The following is a 16,843-nucleotide window of genomic DNA, read 5'->3' as shown; positions in this document are numbered from 1 at the left end:
GATCAGGCAGGCAGGCGATAGGAGGTGGGGGTGATCAGGCAGGCAGGCAGAGTGGTTAGGTTCAATCAGGCAGGCAGGCGAGCAGTTAGGGGTGATCAGGCAGGCAGGCAGAGTGGTTAGGGGCAATCAGGCAGGCAGGCGAGCAGTTAGGGACAATGAGGCAGGCAGACAGAGGGGTTAGGGGCGATCAGGCAGGCAGGCAAGCAGTTAGGGGTGATCAGGCAGGCAGACAGAGTAGTTAGGGGTGATCAGGCAAGCAGGAGAGTGGTTAGGAGTGATGAGGCAGACAGGCAGAGTGGTTAGGTGCAATGAGGCAGGCAGGTAGAGTGGTTAGGGGTGATGAGGCAGACAGGCAGAGTGGTTAGGGGCAATGAGGCAGGCAGTCAGAGTGGTTAGGGGCGATCAGACAGGCAGGCAGGCAGGCGAGTGGTTAGGAGCCAGTGGTCCTGGATTGCGGGAGGGTACAGGCTGGGCAGAGCCCCCCCCACACATGAATTTCGTGCACCAGGCCTCTAGTAATTACATAAGTGTTCTTAAGAGCTGACTATTTAAATGCTACTTTTAAAGTATTCATCCAGCTGTACTGACCAGGTGTGTTAAGCACTGTGGAGAATGCTAGGACAGAAGGTAAAGAATGGTCCCATCCTTATGAGGAGCCCATAATGTAGTAGGATATGTATTTCACAACTCAAGATAGTGCACTTGAATGTAAAGTGATGCGTGCTGTAAAAATATCAGGAACAACGTACAGAAACCCCGAAGAAGGACTGCCTATTTGGCAGGGGAGAGGGGGGAGGAATGTCCTCACAGAAAATATGCCAGTCATCCTACAACTTCAGAATGGATATGAATTTGCCAGAAGGAGAAGAAATAAGTTATATTCTAGGCCCTCAAGAGGAGCTCCCCCTTTAAAACATTATAATTCCCACTATGTTCCATCCATAGACCAATAGGATTAACATAAAAATGGTCTGCAGAAGGATGAAAGTTAATAAAAACAGGCCACCCTAAAATTCTGTAATACCTCCATTCACTGTGGAATCATTTAAACAATTAGACAATTTAACTTTGTTAGCAAAACAACAAAAAATTATAAAATGTGGTCTTTCCCCCAAAGAGATTTAATAAGGGATGTAGTAATTATTCTTGTAGTCCTCCTACGTAATGGAGAAACTGGGGACAGAAGACCTTTAAGATTCTAACCTTTGTCCATAATTAAACAGACAAAGTCATCATACAATAGAAAATAGACATTGTGCATTGTTGACTGCCAGTTATTGATAGTTGAGTAGTGTGTGTACAGATAATGTAATTTTTAGTGCGATTGATAGCATTGGGAAGCAAATAAGGATGAAAACCGTCATCTCTTGAAAGAGGATCTAATTTCCCAGGTTGGGCTCCCCAGGAGTATAGTGTGTAGGAGTTGTATTTTAGGGTGTGCACATGCGATCAGCACCATCGGAAGGGCGGGGGGACTATTACTGAGCAGAGAAGATGAGCTATGATGCAGGCTCATTATAATCCTCAGCCTACACCACAGGGAGCTCTGCACCTTTACTGCACCTTCAGATTGTCCAGAGTTGAGGAGAGCGTGGCAGACTTTTATACCTCTCTGATAGCCAGCTATGGCTGCAGGCTACCCTAGTAAGGAACAAATTGTCATTTTCCAGACAAAGGGTTTCTAAAGAGGGTGCAGGGCACTGGCCTCTGCTTTCTGGCAGCTGTCTCAGAAGCTGGGCAAATAAGTCTTTCAGCCCTTCACCAGGGGGGATGTGGGCAGCCCCTCACAGCATCCATTACAGGTAGTTAAATCATGCACAAGAAGGAGAGGGCAACGTTCCGTGTGTTTAGAGAATAGCGGTGTAAACTAGTGAATAAACATTTGTAGGAAAGGAGAATAGGAAACTTTATTTTTAGGAAAATACACTTCTCTGATAGACAAGGGGAGAACCTTGTTGGTTTTGAACAGGCAAGTGACATAACTGGCCCGGCTAAAGTTTTAAACTTTCTATATCTTCCACATAATATTTGATGTAATACATATAGGAGTTTCTTATATGTAGACTGATAGGTATGTATTTATCTATACCTATGTATTTATGCAGAAGACATTTTCTGAAAATGTGAGAAAATATCAGCAAATCTGCCATTGTGGTATAGGGAAACATTTCAATTTTCTGCCAAGATATCTTACAAAGTTTCTCTCTCTCAAGAAATGTATTTTCCTTATCACCAATGGTGTGTACATGGATGAATGGTTCAGATAGCCCTTATACACACATTATATCATTAAAATTTTCAGGTAAATTGATACATTTGGTAAGATAAGTATTATTAACATTTGCAGGTAAAATGCTGAAGTTTACAGTGTATGACTTAGAAAGGTCACATGGTAAATATATAGTGGTGACCTTGATTATTGCAATCAAGTACACTTTACCTTAGAATTATTGTTATATAATCTTATCATGGTCTGCTAGCCTAAAGAATTTAGCTTGAATTTAGCTCTATAACTCTTTATATGGGAATTTGCAGATTGATTTAATAGCCTGGAGATAAATTACTGTTCAATGAAAAGGAGACCTAATAAGAAGTGTTACTTCCTGAGGATATTAATAACAAAAGTAATCTATGGGAGAGAGCATTGGTAACTATAGTATTTGCCTTTTGGCTATGATTTTATTGTCCTTCAAGAAACTATAAAAATAACCCTGCATGTCTTAATTTCCCTTATGTTTTCGAGTACCCAGATCTTATTTCACTGTCAAAATTAAGATTTGCTTCAGTATTCCCTTTACTTAAATTTCTGTAATGTTTATAGAAAGTGTCGAATGAAATATAAGTGTAGGGTTATATGATATAACATACATAGTCAAAATTACTTGAAAAAAAAGACAGTGCCAGAAGTCATTTCCTGTATTTGTCAGAGTATCTTACACATATTTATTAATGTAACTCAACCATGACTATTTTTCTCATAAATTAACTCAGATCATTTTTTTCAAATACTTAAAATAGTAGTTCAAGTTATAAGTAAAATAAATTAATTCCATTTAAGTTTATATATTTTTATATTTCCCAAGAATATATACTAGTAAGCTTGATTTCTACTTTAAGGGAACCTGATGTTAAGCAAAAAGTATTTTCTTGTTTGAGAGCATTTACTGAATATATGGAACAATATTAATGCAACAGCCTCTGGAGGTGAAACAAGATATAAGTGCAAGAAAAGCCACCACCACCACCACCAACAAAAATGTTATAGAAATAGTTTTAATGTTGTTAAAACACGTACATACTCACACACAGTCTGCAACAGAAAGATCAGCTGAATGAGATTCTTTTAACAGTAAATCATTCAAAATATGCATGTCTGTTTGTTTCTAGTTATTTTATAAACCTGCTTTATCTGAAAGGCAGAGCAAATTCAGTCATGCTAATTCATGCCATAGGATAGGACATGCTATTTTAGAAATTTACATGCTTTGCTTAACACATTGTTTTAGATACTTTTAGTGAAGTTTAATTCTTTAATATTTAAGTATTTTTGTGACACCATTAATTTAAGATTATACATGTAGGTACATTTACAGTTTTTCTTTAGTGGGCATCAATAATTAAAATATATAATGGTAAATTTTAGGATACTCTTTTGATAAACTTTTTTATTGTGGGAAATGCAACCATGTTGGCATGAATACTGACAGCTACAATTTATTGAGTGCTTATTATGGGCTGGTAACTTTACATGTAAAGACCCATATGCCTACACAGTATCTTTACATCTCAAACTTACTATGTAAATTCAGGAGAAAATTAAGTCTTTGTGTGATACTGTCTTATAGTAAGTATTTCATGCATTTTGTTTTAATCCTCACCCAAGGACATATTTTTGTTGATTTTTAGTGAAAGAGGAAGAGGGAGCAGGAAGGAGGGGGGAAGAGGAGAGGAATTGAGAGACAAAGAACTCTGATGTGAGAGATAAACATTGATGGTTTGCCTCCTATACATGCCTCGACCGGGTATGTGCCCTGACAGGGAATCGAATCTGCACATTTTTGGTTTATCAGATGACGTTCCAACCAACTGAGCTATCTGGCCAGAGCTCCTGCATTTTCTTATAACATTCTTCACATTTTAGCTGGGAAATGTTTGTCTTTTCTGTTGGACTTCACTTTGTAAGAAAACAGTGGTATCTTAGTCAGTCTTATTCAATAGCCCCTATAGCATATTGGGCTCAGGGTACATGCTTAATAAATCTGTTGAACAAATTCATAAATTCTTTTTTTTTCATTAATTTTCAGAGAGGAAGGGAGAGGGAAAGAGAGATAGAAACATCAATGATGAGAGAGAATCATTGATCGGCCACCTCCCAGACGCCCCCTACTGGGGATCGAACCTGCAACCCAGGCATGTGCCCTTGACCTAAATCGAACCCTTCAGCCAGCAAGCTGATGCTCTACCCACTGAACAAAACTGGCTAGGGTAACTCATAAACTCTTTATATAGTACTGTAATATGAAAAGAGACATTATAAGATCATCAAGATGAATATTTAAAGGGTTACTTTAATTCATATTTATAATTTTATTTAAATTAGGCAATGGATACATAGGATAATGAGTTCACCTATAAAAATCTTGTGATTTGGTCTTGAAACTATAGATATTTTTTAAAATCTTAAAATGAGTTTTTCTATCTCTACTTGGTATTTAAGTAGAGATTTAGGACAAAAGCATAAGTAATCTATTATAAAATATTAAGATACAAATAACCTTTAATTTTAAAAACTTAAATAGCTGCTCATAGTTTGAAAATCTGAAAATAGAATTAATGTCTTTTAATGACATTAAATGTAGTAGAAGCATGAATGGAAACTAAGATTTGAGATCTTTTTTATTAGGGCTTAGGACTACTGTTTTAAGCACATGGTACCTGCTTTTCATATATTATGTTAATATTTTTTGTTTAGTAGTTTTTGACTGCTTCAGACTATAGCATGTAGCTGTTCTGTGATTGTTCTTAATTAAAATATATAGAAATGCCCCTAAACAACCTATGTTCTCAGCCCCACACCTTCATCTGCATCTTACCTCCATATTCTTCAATCCCGGAATCTGTCAGATCCACCCTTTTCTGCTTCTATGAATATGTGTAATGAACTACTTTTGCTTATGTTGGGGTTAGGGTGAGAAGTTGATCTGCATGCTGTTGAATGAAGGACTGTAGACATTTGAAAGAAACCTAGAATAAGGCGTTTTATGTGGCCTGTCATTACAATTGAATACATCTTAATCTTTTCTTAAATTTTTTATCTCAGCATTGCTATTTTGTGGGTAATGATATTTAAGATCTGGGAAGAAAGAGCTAATTTAGCTTGGTTTTAATACTGCTGTAAACTGAATTGTGCCCCCCCCCCCACAAATTCTTATGCTAAAGCCCTATCCCCCAATGTGACTGTATTTGAACATAGAGACCATAAGGAGATAATTAAGGTAAAATAAGTTTTTTTGGGTTGAGGCCCTTTTCCTAGAGCAGTGATGGCGAACCTATGACATGCGTGTCAGAGGTGACACGCAAACTCATTTTTTGGTTGATTTTTCTTTGTTAAATGGCATTTAAATATATAAAATACATATCAAAAATATAAGTCTTTGTTTTACTATGGTTGCAAATATCAAAACAGTTCTATATGTGACACGGCACCAGAGTTAAGTTAGGGTTTTTCAAAATGCTGACACGCCGAACTCAAAAGGTTCGCCATCACTGTCCTAGAGGGTTAGCGTCGATATAAGAGACCCTAGAGAACTCACACTCTCTCCCCGTGCCCTTACCCACGGAAAGGTCATGTGGGCACACAATCAGAACATGGCCATCCACAAGCCAGAAAGCCTTCATCAGAAACTGAACCCTGCTGGACCTTGAGCTGGGAATTCCAGCCTCCAGACTGTAAGAAAATAAATTTCTGTTTCTTAAGACACCCAATGTGTGGTATTTTGTTATAGCAACCTAAGCAGAATAACACAAACACCCATCCCTGAGATAGTTTAATTTAGTTCTGTACTATTATTTTGAAGGAAAGTATTCATTTTTAATATTCATGGGGATAAATAAGGTGTGTACACTTTCATGGATGGGCCAAGGAGAGGGAATTTTAGAAATTATATACATTCCTATAATTTTTCCACCTCAGAACAGTGCTGAACTTATTTTAGGACAATGCCTTAGCAAGTGACAGAAAGACCAATAGTAATACATTTCTTTTCGTATCCAAGACATCTTTTTAACAGAGCCAATTCATTATCTAATAAGTTATATGATGTGCTATATTGATGGTAGTAGAACATTTGATACAAAATAAGTTATGAGTTTTGTCCCTGAGTTTTTAAGCTTCAGCAAGTTTGTCATATTCTTGGCAATGTTAAACTAGAAATGTCTATGTGATTAAGAAGTGAATGCTGTTTCAGGATTTTCTAGTGAAGATGTTTTTACAACTCGATATTTTGGAGATTTAAATTTGTAACTTGTTAAATTTAAACTTCCCCTAAGTAGGCTCTTCAAAAAATATATGACTGTCCATTAGGATCATTATCCTGGAATAGTCTGTAATGATGGAATTATGCAAAGTAATTCTTATTATGTGTGTTGTCCTTAATAGGAGATCCTTCATTTTGCTGTCAGTTTATCAAGTAGAGATTGCAGCAAATTAAAAATGCATATAAATAATGTATATAAGGTATAGAATATTATTTATAAAGAAATAGCCACTTTACTTTTAAAGTCAAGAAGTTTGTTCAATTAAGATATAGAAAAGCTATAACTGAAATGTGACTAACCAGACCACCTACCCCTTACTTTTAGGGCAAATATATACAAAACACGTTAATAGCATGGACTTAAGTAAAATATGCAATTTTTTCAGTGTACAACCATGGGTCAATATATATTGAATTCAGTCTCTCTTTCTAGAGGTTTTAAAACTTAAATAATCAGACAGCAAAATATATGTAATAAGATATAGCATTACTACACTAAGAATACAAACTGACTCATTTGTGAAATATTTTTAATATAGATTGAAACAAGAGGTGATTTTTTTTCCTGAGTTGTGAAAAACTGGTTACTTAATTTACTTGGTGTTGTTTCACAGTACAAAAAGGTTTTATCTGTGAGTTGGTTGCTTAGTTCCCATAGAACAAACTATTGTAACCATTTCCCCAAAAGTGTTATTAAAGGAATAGCATTGGTTTTTTTTTAAACAGACACATTTTCAGAAAAAATTCATTTAATAGTCAGAAATCAATAAGTTGCATTTCAGAGAATGAAAAGCCAGTGGATGGTGATTTCATACATTATTTGTATATAAACGAGTACACACATGTGAATTTATGATAATGATAATGCTGACAGAGGTGATGATAATAAAAACTTGGGGTCATAAATTTAAAGTACATATTTAGCTTCCCCAATCCTATTTCCTACACACTGCTATACCTCATGATATATATACCATTTCAAGCCCTGGATAAACTGAGGGACATAATTTTGAGAAGGTAGGAGATAGTCTTTAAATTGACAAACATTTATTTGTTGTTCTGTTTTCAGTACCAGAGTTAAGAGAGAGTAAATGTTGATTATTTTTTTTCCTTGCTTCATTGGTGAATGAATTGAAGCAAATTTGATTCAGACAAGCATTCTGGTAGAATAATGCAGAGCCATCCACGAAAACATTTGTACTAATCAACCAATGCAGTAAATTAGAGCTACAAGGAAAAGACATTGATCCAAAAGGATCATTAACAGTCTTAACCAACTGAACTAAGTACGGTAATAGTGGAAAGGAGGGACCACTATCAAGACTTTGCTTTTCATATCTATTCCCACTGCAAAAGTCTGATTGCTACTTATTTCCATTTCAACTGTTTTATGACTTGGAGTCCCTTTGTACTATTATAAGCAAGCAAGAAAGGATCAGTTAAGTGGTAAAAACCCAGGAAAAATTATCCATATTTCCTGCACTCCATTTACAAAGAGGTCAGTCACAAAGGGAGGGGTAATTGGTGCAACCCAACAAAGTTAATCAGGGACAAGGCAGGATGGATGATGTATGTTCTGTGATAAAGTGCTTGGCGGGATGTATACACAGGCCTGTGGCTGCTTGCCTTGTTTAAGACACGAGGCTAGAGACGGAGACCTGAGGAACAGCAGAGCTTTAGTGCTCCACAGTTCTTAACTGTCTGTAGCATGTGGACATCAGATAAGTAGTGTCCAGATGTTTAATGATATTTGATCGTGAATTTCAGCATGTGGAAAAATACAAATCATTGACTGGGCATAGAATTCATAATGGCAATCATATATGATAATACATTGCAAAGATACTTGGTTAAGCCTTTTCATCATTGAAGTTTATTCAAGTTGTGATAATACTCTTAAACTGAACACCCTCACTGTCTGTTACATCAGGCTATATCATGTGATCTGATGCATTTCTGTGCATAGGTGTGTATATAGACATTTATTACTATATGTACTTTTTAACTTCATATATTTTATGAGTGCACATACAGTCCCAAGATAATGGACAGTAAGATGGTGGTGGAATCTAAATTTTATATATCTGAGAATCATAAACCTCTGGATGGTGAGTTAATGAATGGCCTGTCTTGGGAAGAGAAGATGAAGGTATAATTAAAGAGTTTGAGGGAGAAGTTTTGAGAACGCTGAGAGTGAGAAGTTGAGAGAATATGAAAAGCATATGGTAAAGACCAAAGAGGAGTTCCAAGGCTGGCTGGATAAGAGGTCTGTGATAGTAATGGAAGGAAGGGAAATTTCCAGGGTCAGTTGATCTTAGATTCAAATGTTATAGGAGGTTAGTAGAATGAAGACAAAAGAAAGTCCATTGAATTTGATAATTTCGGGATCTGAGAAACAATTTTGATAGACAACTTGCGATAGAAAATGTTATTATCATATTTGCCATGGTTTAAAACAAAGCCTAGCAATATGGCATAGGTGGTGTAAGTGCTCAATGTTGGCTGAATTGAATTATAAAAGATGACTTTTTATGCTGATTTCATACAACATTTATCAGACTGGCGAGGACTCTAAGACAGAGTATGAGTCTGAATTTTGTTTGAAAAAAAATGACTGCCTTTTTCATTTCTAATACATTATCATAACCTTGTTTTCTCCTTGTTTTGACATTTCATCCTATTTTCAAATATCCCTGACATCACTAAGAACCCAAATTTAGCTTCCCATAAATTTCATTATTGAGAATCTGATAATCTCAGAAATAGAGGTCATAAAAGGGAAGCTGTTAATTGTATAAAGATAAACTATGCATCTATAACAATATCCCATACAATATACCATTCTTAATATAAAATATTGCTATAAAATCAAATGACCTGTTACACCCATCTCATAAAGATTATGTCTGTTACTATATATAGTGTATAGGTAGTATGCATAGTTACATACATACATATTTTTGTTGTGCTTATAATTTTCATATTTCCTTCTAGTTTGAGTTTATTTTCTTTCCTCCAGACATTTTAAATTATGCCCCCATATCACGTCCTCCCTTATAAAAAAGTAGGAGATCCACCTAAAAGTTTGGAAATGTTATTCTTGCTGTTTATAGTATGTTAATACTACTGAGCCTTTATCTTTTATTTTTAGTCACCTTTCCTTTACCTTTAAAAATTACATAAACCAAGAACAGAAAGCCCTGATACCATTTCATCAGACCTTGGACATTAATATGATTTGTGAGTCCCTTCTGGTGTTATGTTTGAAGAGATATTCACTGGCCTCCTTAGAATGCAGTCTTACTACTCTGATATTTCATTATTTTCCTCAGTCCAGGGATGAAATGGATGAACGGATCTTAATTATAGTGTCCTGGTGACTTTTTTTTTAAGCCCATTTTTCTGGATAAGCATCAGCTAAATCTGACAAATCATGAACAGTTTACTTTATAGTTTGGTTGGGATTAAGTTACTAACTGGAACTGCGGGGAACATAAAGAGCAATGTGTGCTGATAAAATGCATTGGATATTTACCATGCCTGTTTTCAATTTTAATCAGTAACCTTTAGGAATGGAGAACTATAAACAGAAGATTCTCTGACAGATGCATTTTTATGGTTTACCTATAGCACTTCAAACATAAATAGGCCCCATGTATCAGATTTACATACCTAAAATCTAAAAGTGTGTTTGCCTAAACATTTTCTTACCTCGAGTTTTCACCATGTGGAAAGAGCTGCTCTGTAAAATTTATTTTTATTTACAACAATGTTAGAAATATTGGTTAGAAATAGGTAAGAACATTTGTGATGGGCCCTTTACTTGCCAATAGGTATTAGTGCAACTTAGGTTTTATTATTCTGATTGTCTTTTAATTTGGAGGATTTTTATTTTATACTGAGATGGATGATGTATTGAGGGGAATTTGACTTCTTATTTTAAGTTTAAATAAAACATAAAGTGTAAATTTTTGGAAAAGTTACATAATTATTTTAGGGTTTATAAAAGAACATCCATATTTATGTTATTATTTAAAGTTTTCTGTCTAACAAAATGCTAAAGTTATTATTTTTTCTTGAAAGTAATTGTCCTTTTTTGTGTGAATTCCATAAACCCTCTACTAGATGGCATGGTTTTGCTGTTCAGCATTAATCTATTCTTGCAAACGAGAACACTGTTATGCACTGTCTTTAAAAAGGTCACTAAAAGCAAACTGTGTTCATTAGTTACAGCAAGCAAATGAGTAACATGTAAAGTCATATTTCTCAATAACTATCATTTAATTGGGCATTTTGTTTCATCTATCTGCTCTTAGATGTGTAATAAACTCACCTAAGAGAATCCACCATGGAAATTAGATTTAGTATCCCTCTGGGTAACTGAAATTACCCTGCTCTTATAAAACGGTGTATTTTTTTTTATTATTCTTAGACTGTAAATAAATGTATTGACAGTAAAGAATTAACAGCACATCCAGGAAGGCTTTATTTGATAATGATGATGTAAAATATTGTACGCGATTCGATGTATCTAATTTATAACTCTGTTTGATTCCCCCAGCATGTCTTTCATCTGCAAGAATTGCACCCTGGGGACTAGTCAACTGATTAATTCATCACTTGTTCTTTTATGGTTGCAATCCCCATTATAGTAAGAACATCGAGCAATATTTTCTTCTCAAAGCTGCCAGCCCCTGGTTCCAGTCTAGTTGACCTTTTGTTTGGAACTATGATCCTAATGGTTTTTCTATTGGCTTCTGTTTCTAAGAGGTTACATTACAATCTACCTTTTTGTCCTATAGGATCATGATGAGATTAGGACAGCAAGAGTAAATTCCACACCTGCAATTATAGAGTTTTATAAAAAAGAAAGACCTGCTTCAAGTTAACCTGTAGGCTTTTGTAAAATGCCTTTTGATTTATCTGTCACCTGATCCATCAGCAATGAATAATTTTCATGGAAGTTGCACTTTAATTACATTCCCATTTGACTTGCATTATCAAGCCCTATCTAGGTAATTAATCTCACCAAGTATCCAATTTCAGCCTTTATTGCTGGCAGGCAGGCCTCTTGAATTATGTGTGCTTGAATGGGTCTTGGGTCTTTAACCAGGCAGACCCTGAAAGAGATCTGAGGTCTTCCAAATGCTGGAACCATGCCTTAGAAGTGTTTTGTGTGTTTTTTCTTGGATACTGTGATTAAATTATATTTGACGTCACAAGTACACTTCCATATTCAATGAATCCTATAGATTATTATAACCAGGAAAGCCTTCACTTCTAAGCATAGCCAATCTGCATGTCATTTTATGTGTGGATATGTGCTAAATTGTTCACTGTAGCTAACATCTATATCAATCTGCTGATATAAATTTGCCACAGTTACCACGCAAAAGTTTTTGGTTAAAAGTTGGTTAGGTCAAAATTAGAATGACTTAAAATTAATGTGCTTTCTACAGTATACTCTGTTTTCTATAATTTTCTTTATTTTGAATTAAAATATATCTCACTTTTTATGTTTTCCCTGTCTTTTGTTTTGATGATATTGATTCCTTCCTTACTTACACTGATTAATGCTGAAGTTCAATGATATTACCAGCTTAGTTTACACACATACATATACAATAATTCTAAAATATATAACTTGCCTTTCTGATATAGTTTTGTTTTATAATTTAATGAGCACATTAAATACGTGATTTATAATTTTCTAATTTAGAAATTATCTTTATAGTTTATAGAGTGTTTTACTCTAAAGACATTTGAAAAAAACCGAGCTCCTTGAAAATCAAATTTAAATATAATATCAATTCATTGGCTGGCTGTTTGAAGGTGATGTCTGACAACATTTTAAGCCAAAGATTGCCTGGTTAGCAGAAGAGAAGTCAGTCCAATCTATAGTAGACCAAATAGGTTATAATGTTTACACAGTAAGATTTTGTGAAAAATTTGTACTGATGATACTGAGGAAAAGATAACTACTTTTTCAGCTTCTACTATCCCCCCTATATAATTAACTCCATAAATCTCTGTTTCTAGCCCTTACCTCTCTCACAAAGCCCAGCCCTGTACTTCTACAAGGCCATAGGTCATGATGTTATAAGTATTTCATTGTCAAACCAAAACTCTACACAGCTAAAATTTAAGATTATTTCAAAAAAATATATCTTAATGTGTAACTACAATTTGACCCTTTGTTTTTTATGAAAATAATTGAACACCTTTTAATGTGATCTATGTTAAATATGGATTCATAAACCATTTAACATTACTTTCTAAAAATCACATAGTATTTCTTTATCCAAATGTTTCCCTTGCCTTTTAGAAATGAGTCTCCTGGGTTTTTTTCACAGTGATTTAATTGCAACTATAAACATATTTTACCATCCATGATATTTTTGGAATGCATATGCAATAATTTAGTTCAATATTATTTTGGTTATATATGTTCATACTAATTGCTTATAAGTTACAAGACAGTTTAACTAGGATTTAACTTGGTCTGGAAGATTCATTATGAATAGTTCATTATTGTGAATTTCTCAATAAAGTGTGTGCATGCACACATATGTATACACATACACACATGCACACCCAGATGTATATATTATATATGGATATATATGAATATATATTATAAATGTTAAAGAAATTATTTCCTCTATGAATATACTATTAACATATACAACCCCTAATAGTTGGGTATAGAGTATCTCTTAAGTACGTAGTTAGATTTCCTTTTAAATATTAATATCCAACCAAACAATTTATGGCCTTTTAACAACTGTCCCTACCATTTAGTTTATTTTTGGCACTTCTGGGTCATGAGAGTTTATGTTTTCAGTAAATGGTATTTGTTCCCTGTTATACCATTTTAGTTGTGAGTATAACAAATATAAATAATTTAATGTGTGCAGATAAAGGAATTGAGCCTTAAATAAGAGAGACTATTGAATAAAGTCTTGTAGTGAATCAATAGGGTCTAATTTAAAATTTTAGGAGTATTTGTTAACTAAAAAACATTTCATCTGAGTAATTTTGCTTCTCTTCTCTATATTGTTAAATGTAGATTTTTCTCACAATGTATTGACTTGCCAAAATATGTATTGCTTAGTCTGTTTATGTAGTCAGTAAATATATTGAGCTGAGCAGATTACTTACATCAAAATAAAACAGTGTCTATATAACAGTGCATATAGAGAAAAATAGACATAAAGGCATATCAGACAAGTTGGACTTAAAACTCTGGATTTCAAATTAGAATGTTTCAGTTCAGGTTACCAAGTTGCTTTCTGACCTCGGGCAAGTAGTGCAATATCTATATTTTATTGTTAAAACAGTATTATATGAACCAATACATGAAAAGTGTATTATAAAATAAAAACACTTTGCAGTTTTCAGTTGATGTAATAGAATTGGAGTTTTGACCAGCTGTTCTATAAACTTAACTAACAAAGCACAATCTTAGTAAAATTAGCAAATGAATGCTGATTGTACTACAGCTTAAAGTTGGCTTAATTCTCACAAAATGTAGTCCCTCCATAATCAGGACCACAAAAATACAGGCATTTCTATAAAAGTATTCCTGGCCAAAATCATCATAATTCAGGGAATTCCAGGAATTAACAAGAGGTATATATGTCTTAAAATTAACTTTGAATTCTTAAGGCACTATTTAACAATAAATTAGTTTTCACATAGTTATACTTTTAGAAAATGATGGTAAATATCAGTTATATTTTATCACTTTTTCTAAAAAAATTAAGTAGTGCAGAGGGGACAACAGGAGGGAAAAGGAAACATATGTAATAATTTTAACATTAAAGAATTAGAAATAGCCGAAACCGGTTTGGCTCGGTGGATGGAGCGTCGGCCTGCTGACTGAAGGGTCCCGGGTTCGATTCCGGTCAAGGGCATGTGCCTGGGTTGCGGGCACATCCCCAGTGGGAGATGTGCAGGAGGCAGCTGATCGATGTTTCTCTCTCATCGATGTTTCTGGCTCTCTGTCTCTCTCCCTTCCTCTCTGTAAAGGATCAATGGAATGTATTTAAAAAAAAAAAGAATTAGAAATAATAATAATAACCATAGCAAACCTCTATTCAAAAAAAAGAAAAGAAAAATTAAGTAGTACAAAAATATATGTGTATATGGATTATATAAAACAATATTTGTTTAATTTTTTATAAAATGTAATTCTTTATTATAACTACATATACTTTTCTTTACTGCTCTATCAGAATACAGGGCTTTTCCACTACTTGACTCAATTTTTATTTTATTTTGCGACTAGGATAGTATAAAATTGGAAGAGGATGATTTGATAGAAATAAATTGAAAAGATTGTTAAGGTCAATAATTTTTAGTTGTTAAGGTTTTTAAGATATAGTATGCATCTCCATTAAATAATTAGAGAATAAAAAATGATCCATCTTTGTTTTTTATTACTTTTTAATATTCAGATATAATTTATAACTTGGAGGAAATTTTAAATATTTGGGGATGAAATTTAAGCCAATTTATGACAAACTGGAATTAGGAGAAATATGTTTTATTAAAATACTAATTTAGAAAGTTTAATTTTGATGGTTCAAATATGGTATACAGTCATACAGTCACGGGAATATTCCCTTGTGTAGCTCCGTATGAGCTTATTAAAATACGTACCAGAAAATTGTTCTCAGGCAGTGTATTTCTGATTGGTTTCTACTTTTCCATTGGTTCTTTCTGTGTTGGCTAGAATATGAGCCCTTGACTATACCGTTCATGCACACACACCCTGCTTAGTCTACCTTAAACTACCCGGGGGGCCGGGGGGACACAGGCGGCAAGAAATAGGAAGCCAAAAGATATAAAACACAAGAAAATCAAAAACGACGGGAGAGGAACATGCATTCTATTTTTGGACAGAATCGTGTGTGACAGCAGTTCCGGACTGACCTATAACTCAGTTTTTTCCTTTGCTTTTTACTTTTCTGCCTTTGGGGGCAGGGGAGGGTGGGGGGTGTTGTTGATGGGGTTTTCTGGCAACATGACCATATTCTTGAGCCTCCTGTTTAGACTTTTATGCTGCTTGACATGTTAGCTCTCTTTTCTTTTGATCCTCCCTCTCACCCCCCTCTCTTTTTATGTCTTCTTCCTGCCCTTCCTGCCTCCCATTTGTTTTGGTGGCGAGCAGCTAGGCACAGGAAGAAGGATGCTACCATAGGAAGCCACTATTCCAATATCTCAAGAGACCTATACATGGCGAACAAAAAACAAGTTGTTCCCTGAGAATTCCTTTCTTTGCCTCCAGGATGGGGCTGCTGTTTTGTCCTGTGGTATTTCGTCCTCTCTCTGAGGTCCATCTCACCTGAGAGCTGCAGGTTTGAGATCAGTGGTGAGAATAACAACAGCCCTGTCTGTGATACAGTCCTGTTTGATATGGAAAAGTATTGGAATATTTTATTTTCCTGGTAGAGTTTTTTGGCAGAAATCTCTGTTATCTACTAAATACATTTATACAAATGTGTTTTTTTAAAAAGTAGACGTTAGAGGCTCTTCAAAAACAGATTTTCTTTCCTTTAGATATTTTTAAATTTTTGTAAATAAAATGCTGCACTTGTTCCAAACTCATTTTATATTTGTAAAGGCAGCTTTTTCTAAGGGTAGATGTGGTCAAAGCACTACCCGCAGAAGAGCAGGTCTCATTTCTAATCTGTATTCCGAAGAAATAAAGTGGAGTCTTTTGTCACAGCCTTATTCAACCAGTGTGTAAACACATCCACTTACTACAAGATCTTGTGATTTTGACCTTTTGGAAATGGTGTGCGGTCACGGGAACCTTGCTTTTGATCACGGGTAATCTTTGACATTATTGAGCAACCTTATCCTTGAGGATCTTTCTCTAGTGTTCCGAGTCAGTCTCCCATGGGAGAAAGTAAGGGTTTGAATTCTGGTTTTGAAAACAAAGCAGCAATACATTCCTCTGTTGTTGAAGATATCTTCCGTAAAGATTCTCACTGTTGTGAATGTGCCGTCGGCCAAATACAGGAAAGCGACACCATCAGTCACTTTTAATTACTGGTTTATACTTCACACATGCCTTTTTCCTACGGACTCCCAGCCTATCCCTTTAGATAGCAAAGGAACAGGTTGGCTGATAAAAGCTTCTTGATTTTTTTTCTTTCTTTCCTATGGTATATTATAAAGAGTATCCAATTTATATCAATCTCATCATCCTTCAGATTTATTGTAAAATTATTAAATTTGAAGACGGATGCCATTCAAAGCAAGAGGTTGCTTTCAGCTGCTTAAGCAGTAGCTGGTAA

The 16,843-nt window shown here is 34.8% G+C and overlaps 1 protein-coding gene across 6 annotated transcripts in view; it reads left to right on the top strand.

Moving 5' to 3' along the window:
• The window catches only part of EPHA7 (EPH receptor A7), a 171,975-nt gene that overhangs the window by 64,386 nt on the left and 90,746 nt on the right, over positions 1-16,843 (top strand). Inside the window, exon 6 of one of the 6 annotated variants that reach the window (XM_023756517.1) lies at positions 11,098-11,917. The exons of the other annotated variants lie outside the window; for them this stretch is intronic. Within the exon in view, the coding sequence (XP_023612285.1) occupies positions 11,098-11,144 (47 nt within the window). The 3' untranslated portion in view covers positions 11,145-11,917. Of the gene's footprint in view, positions 1-11,097; positions 11,918-16,843 lie in introns of those variants that run through there. 6 annotated transcript variants of the gene reach the window in all.

Source organism: Myotis lucifugus, unplaced genomic scaffold, assembly GCF_000147115.1.
Source record: "Myotis lucifugus unplaced genomic scaffold, Myoluc2.0 scaffold_96, whole genome shotgun sequence".
Classification (NCBI taxonomy): domain Eukaryota; kingdom Metazoa; phylum Chordata; class Mammalia; order Chiroptera; family Vespertilionidae; genus Myotis; species Myotis lucifugus.
The sequence above is the reverse complement of the archived record's forward strand: the minus strand, read 5'-3'. Positions and strand labels throughout refer to the sequence as shown.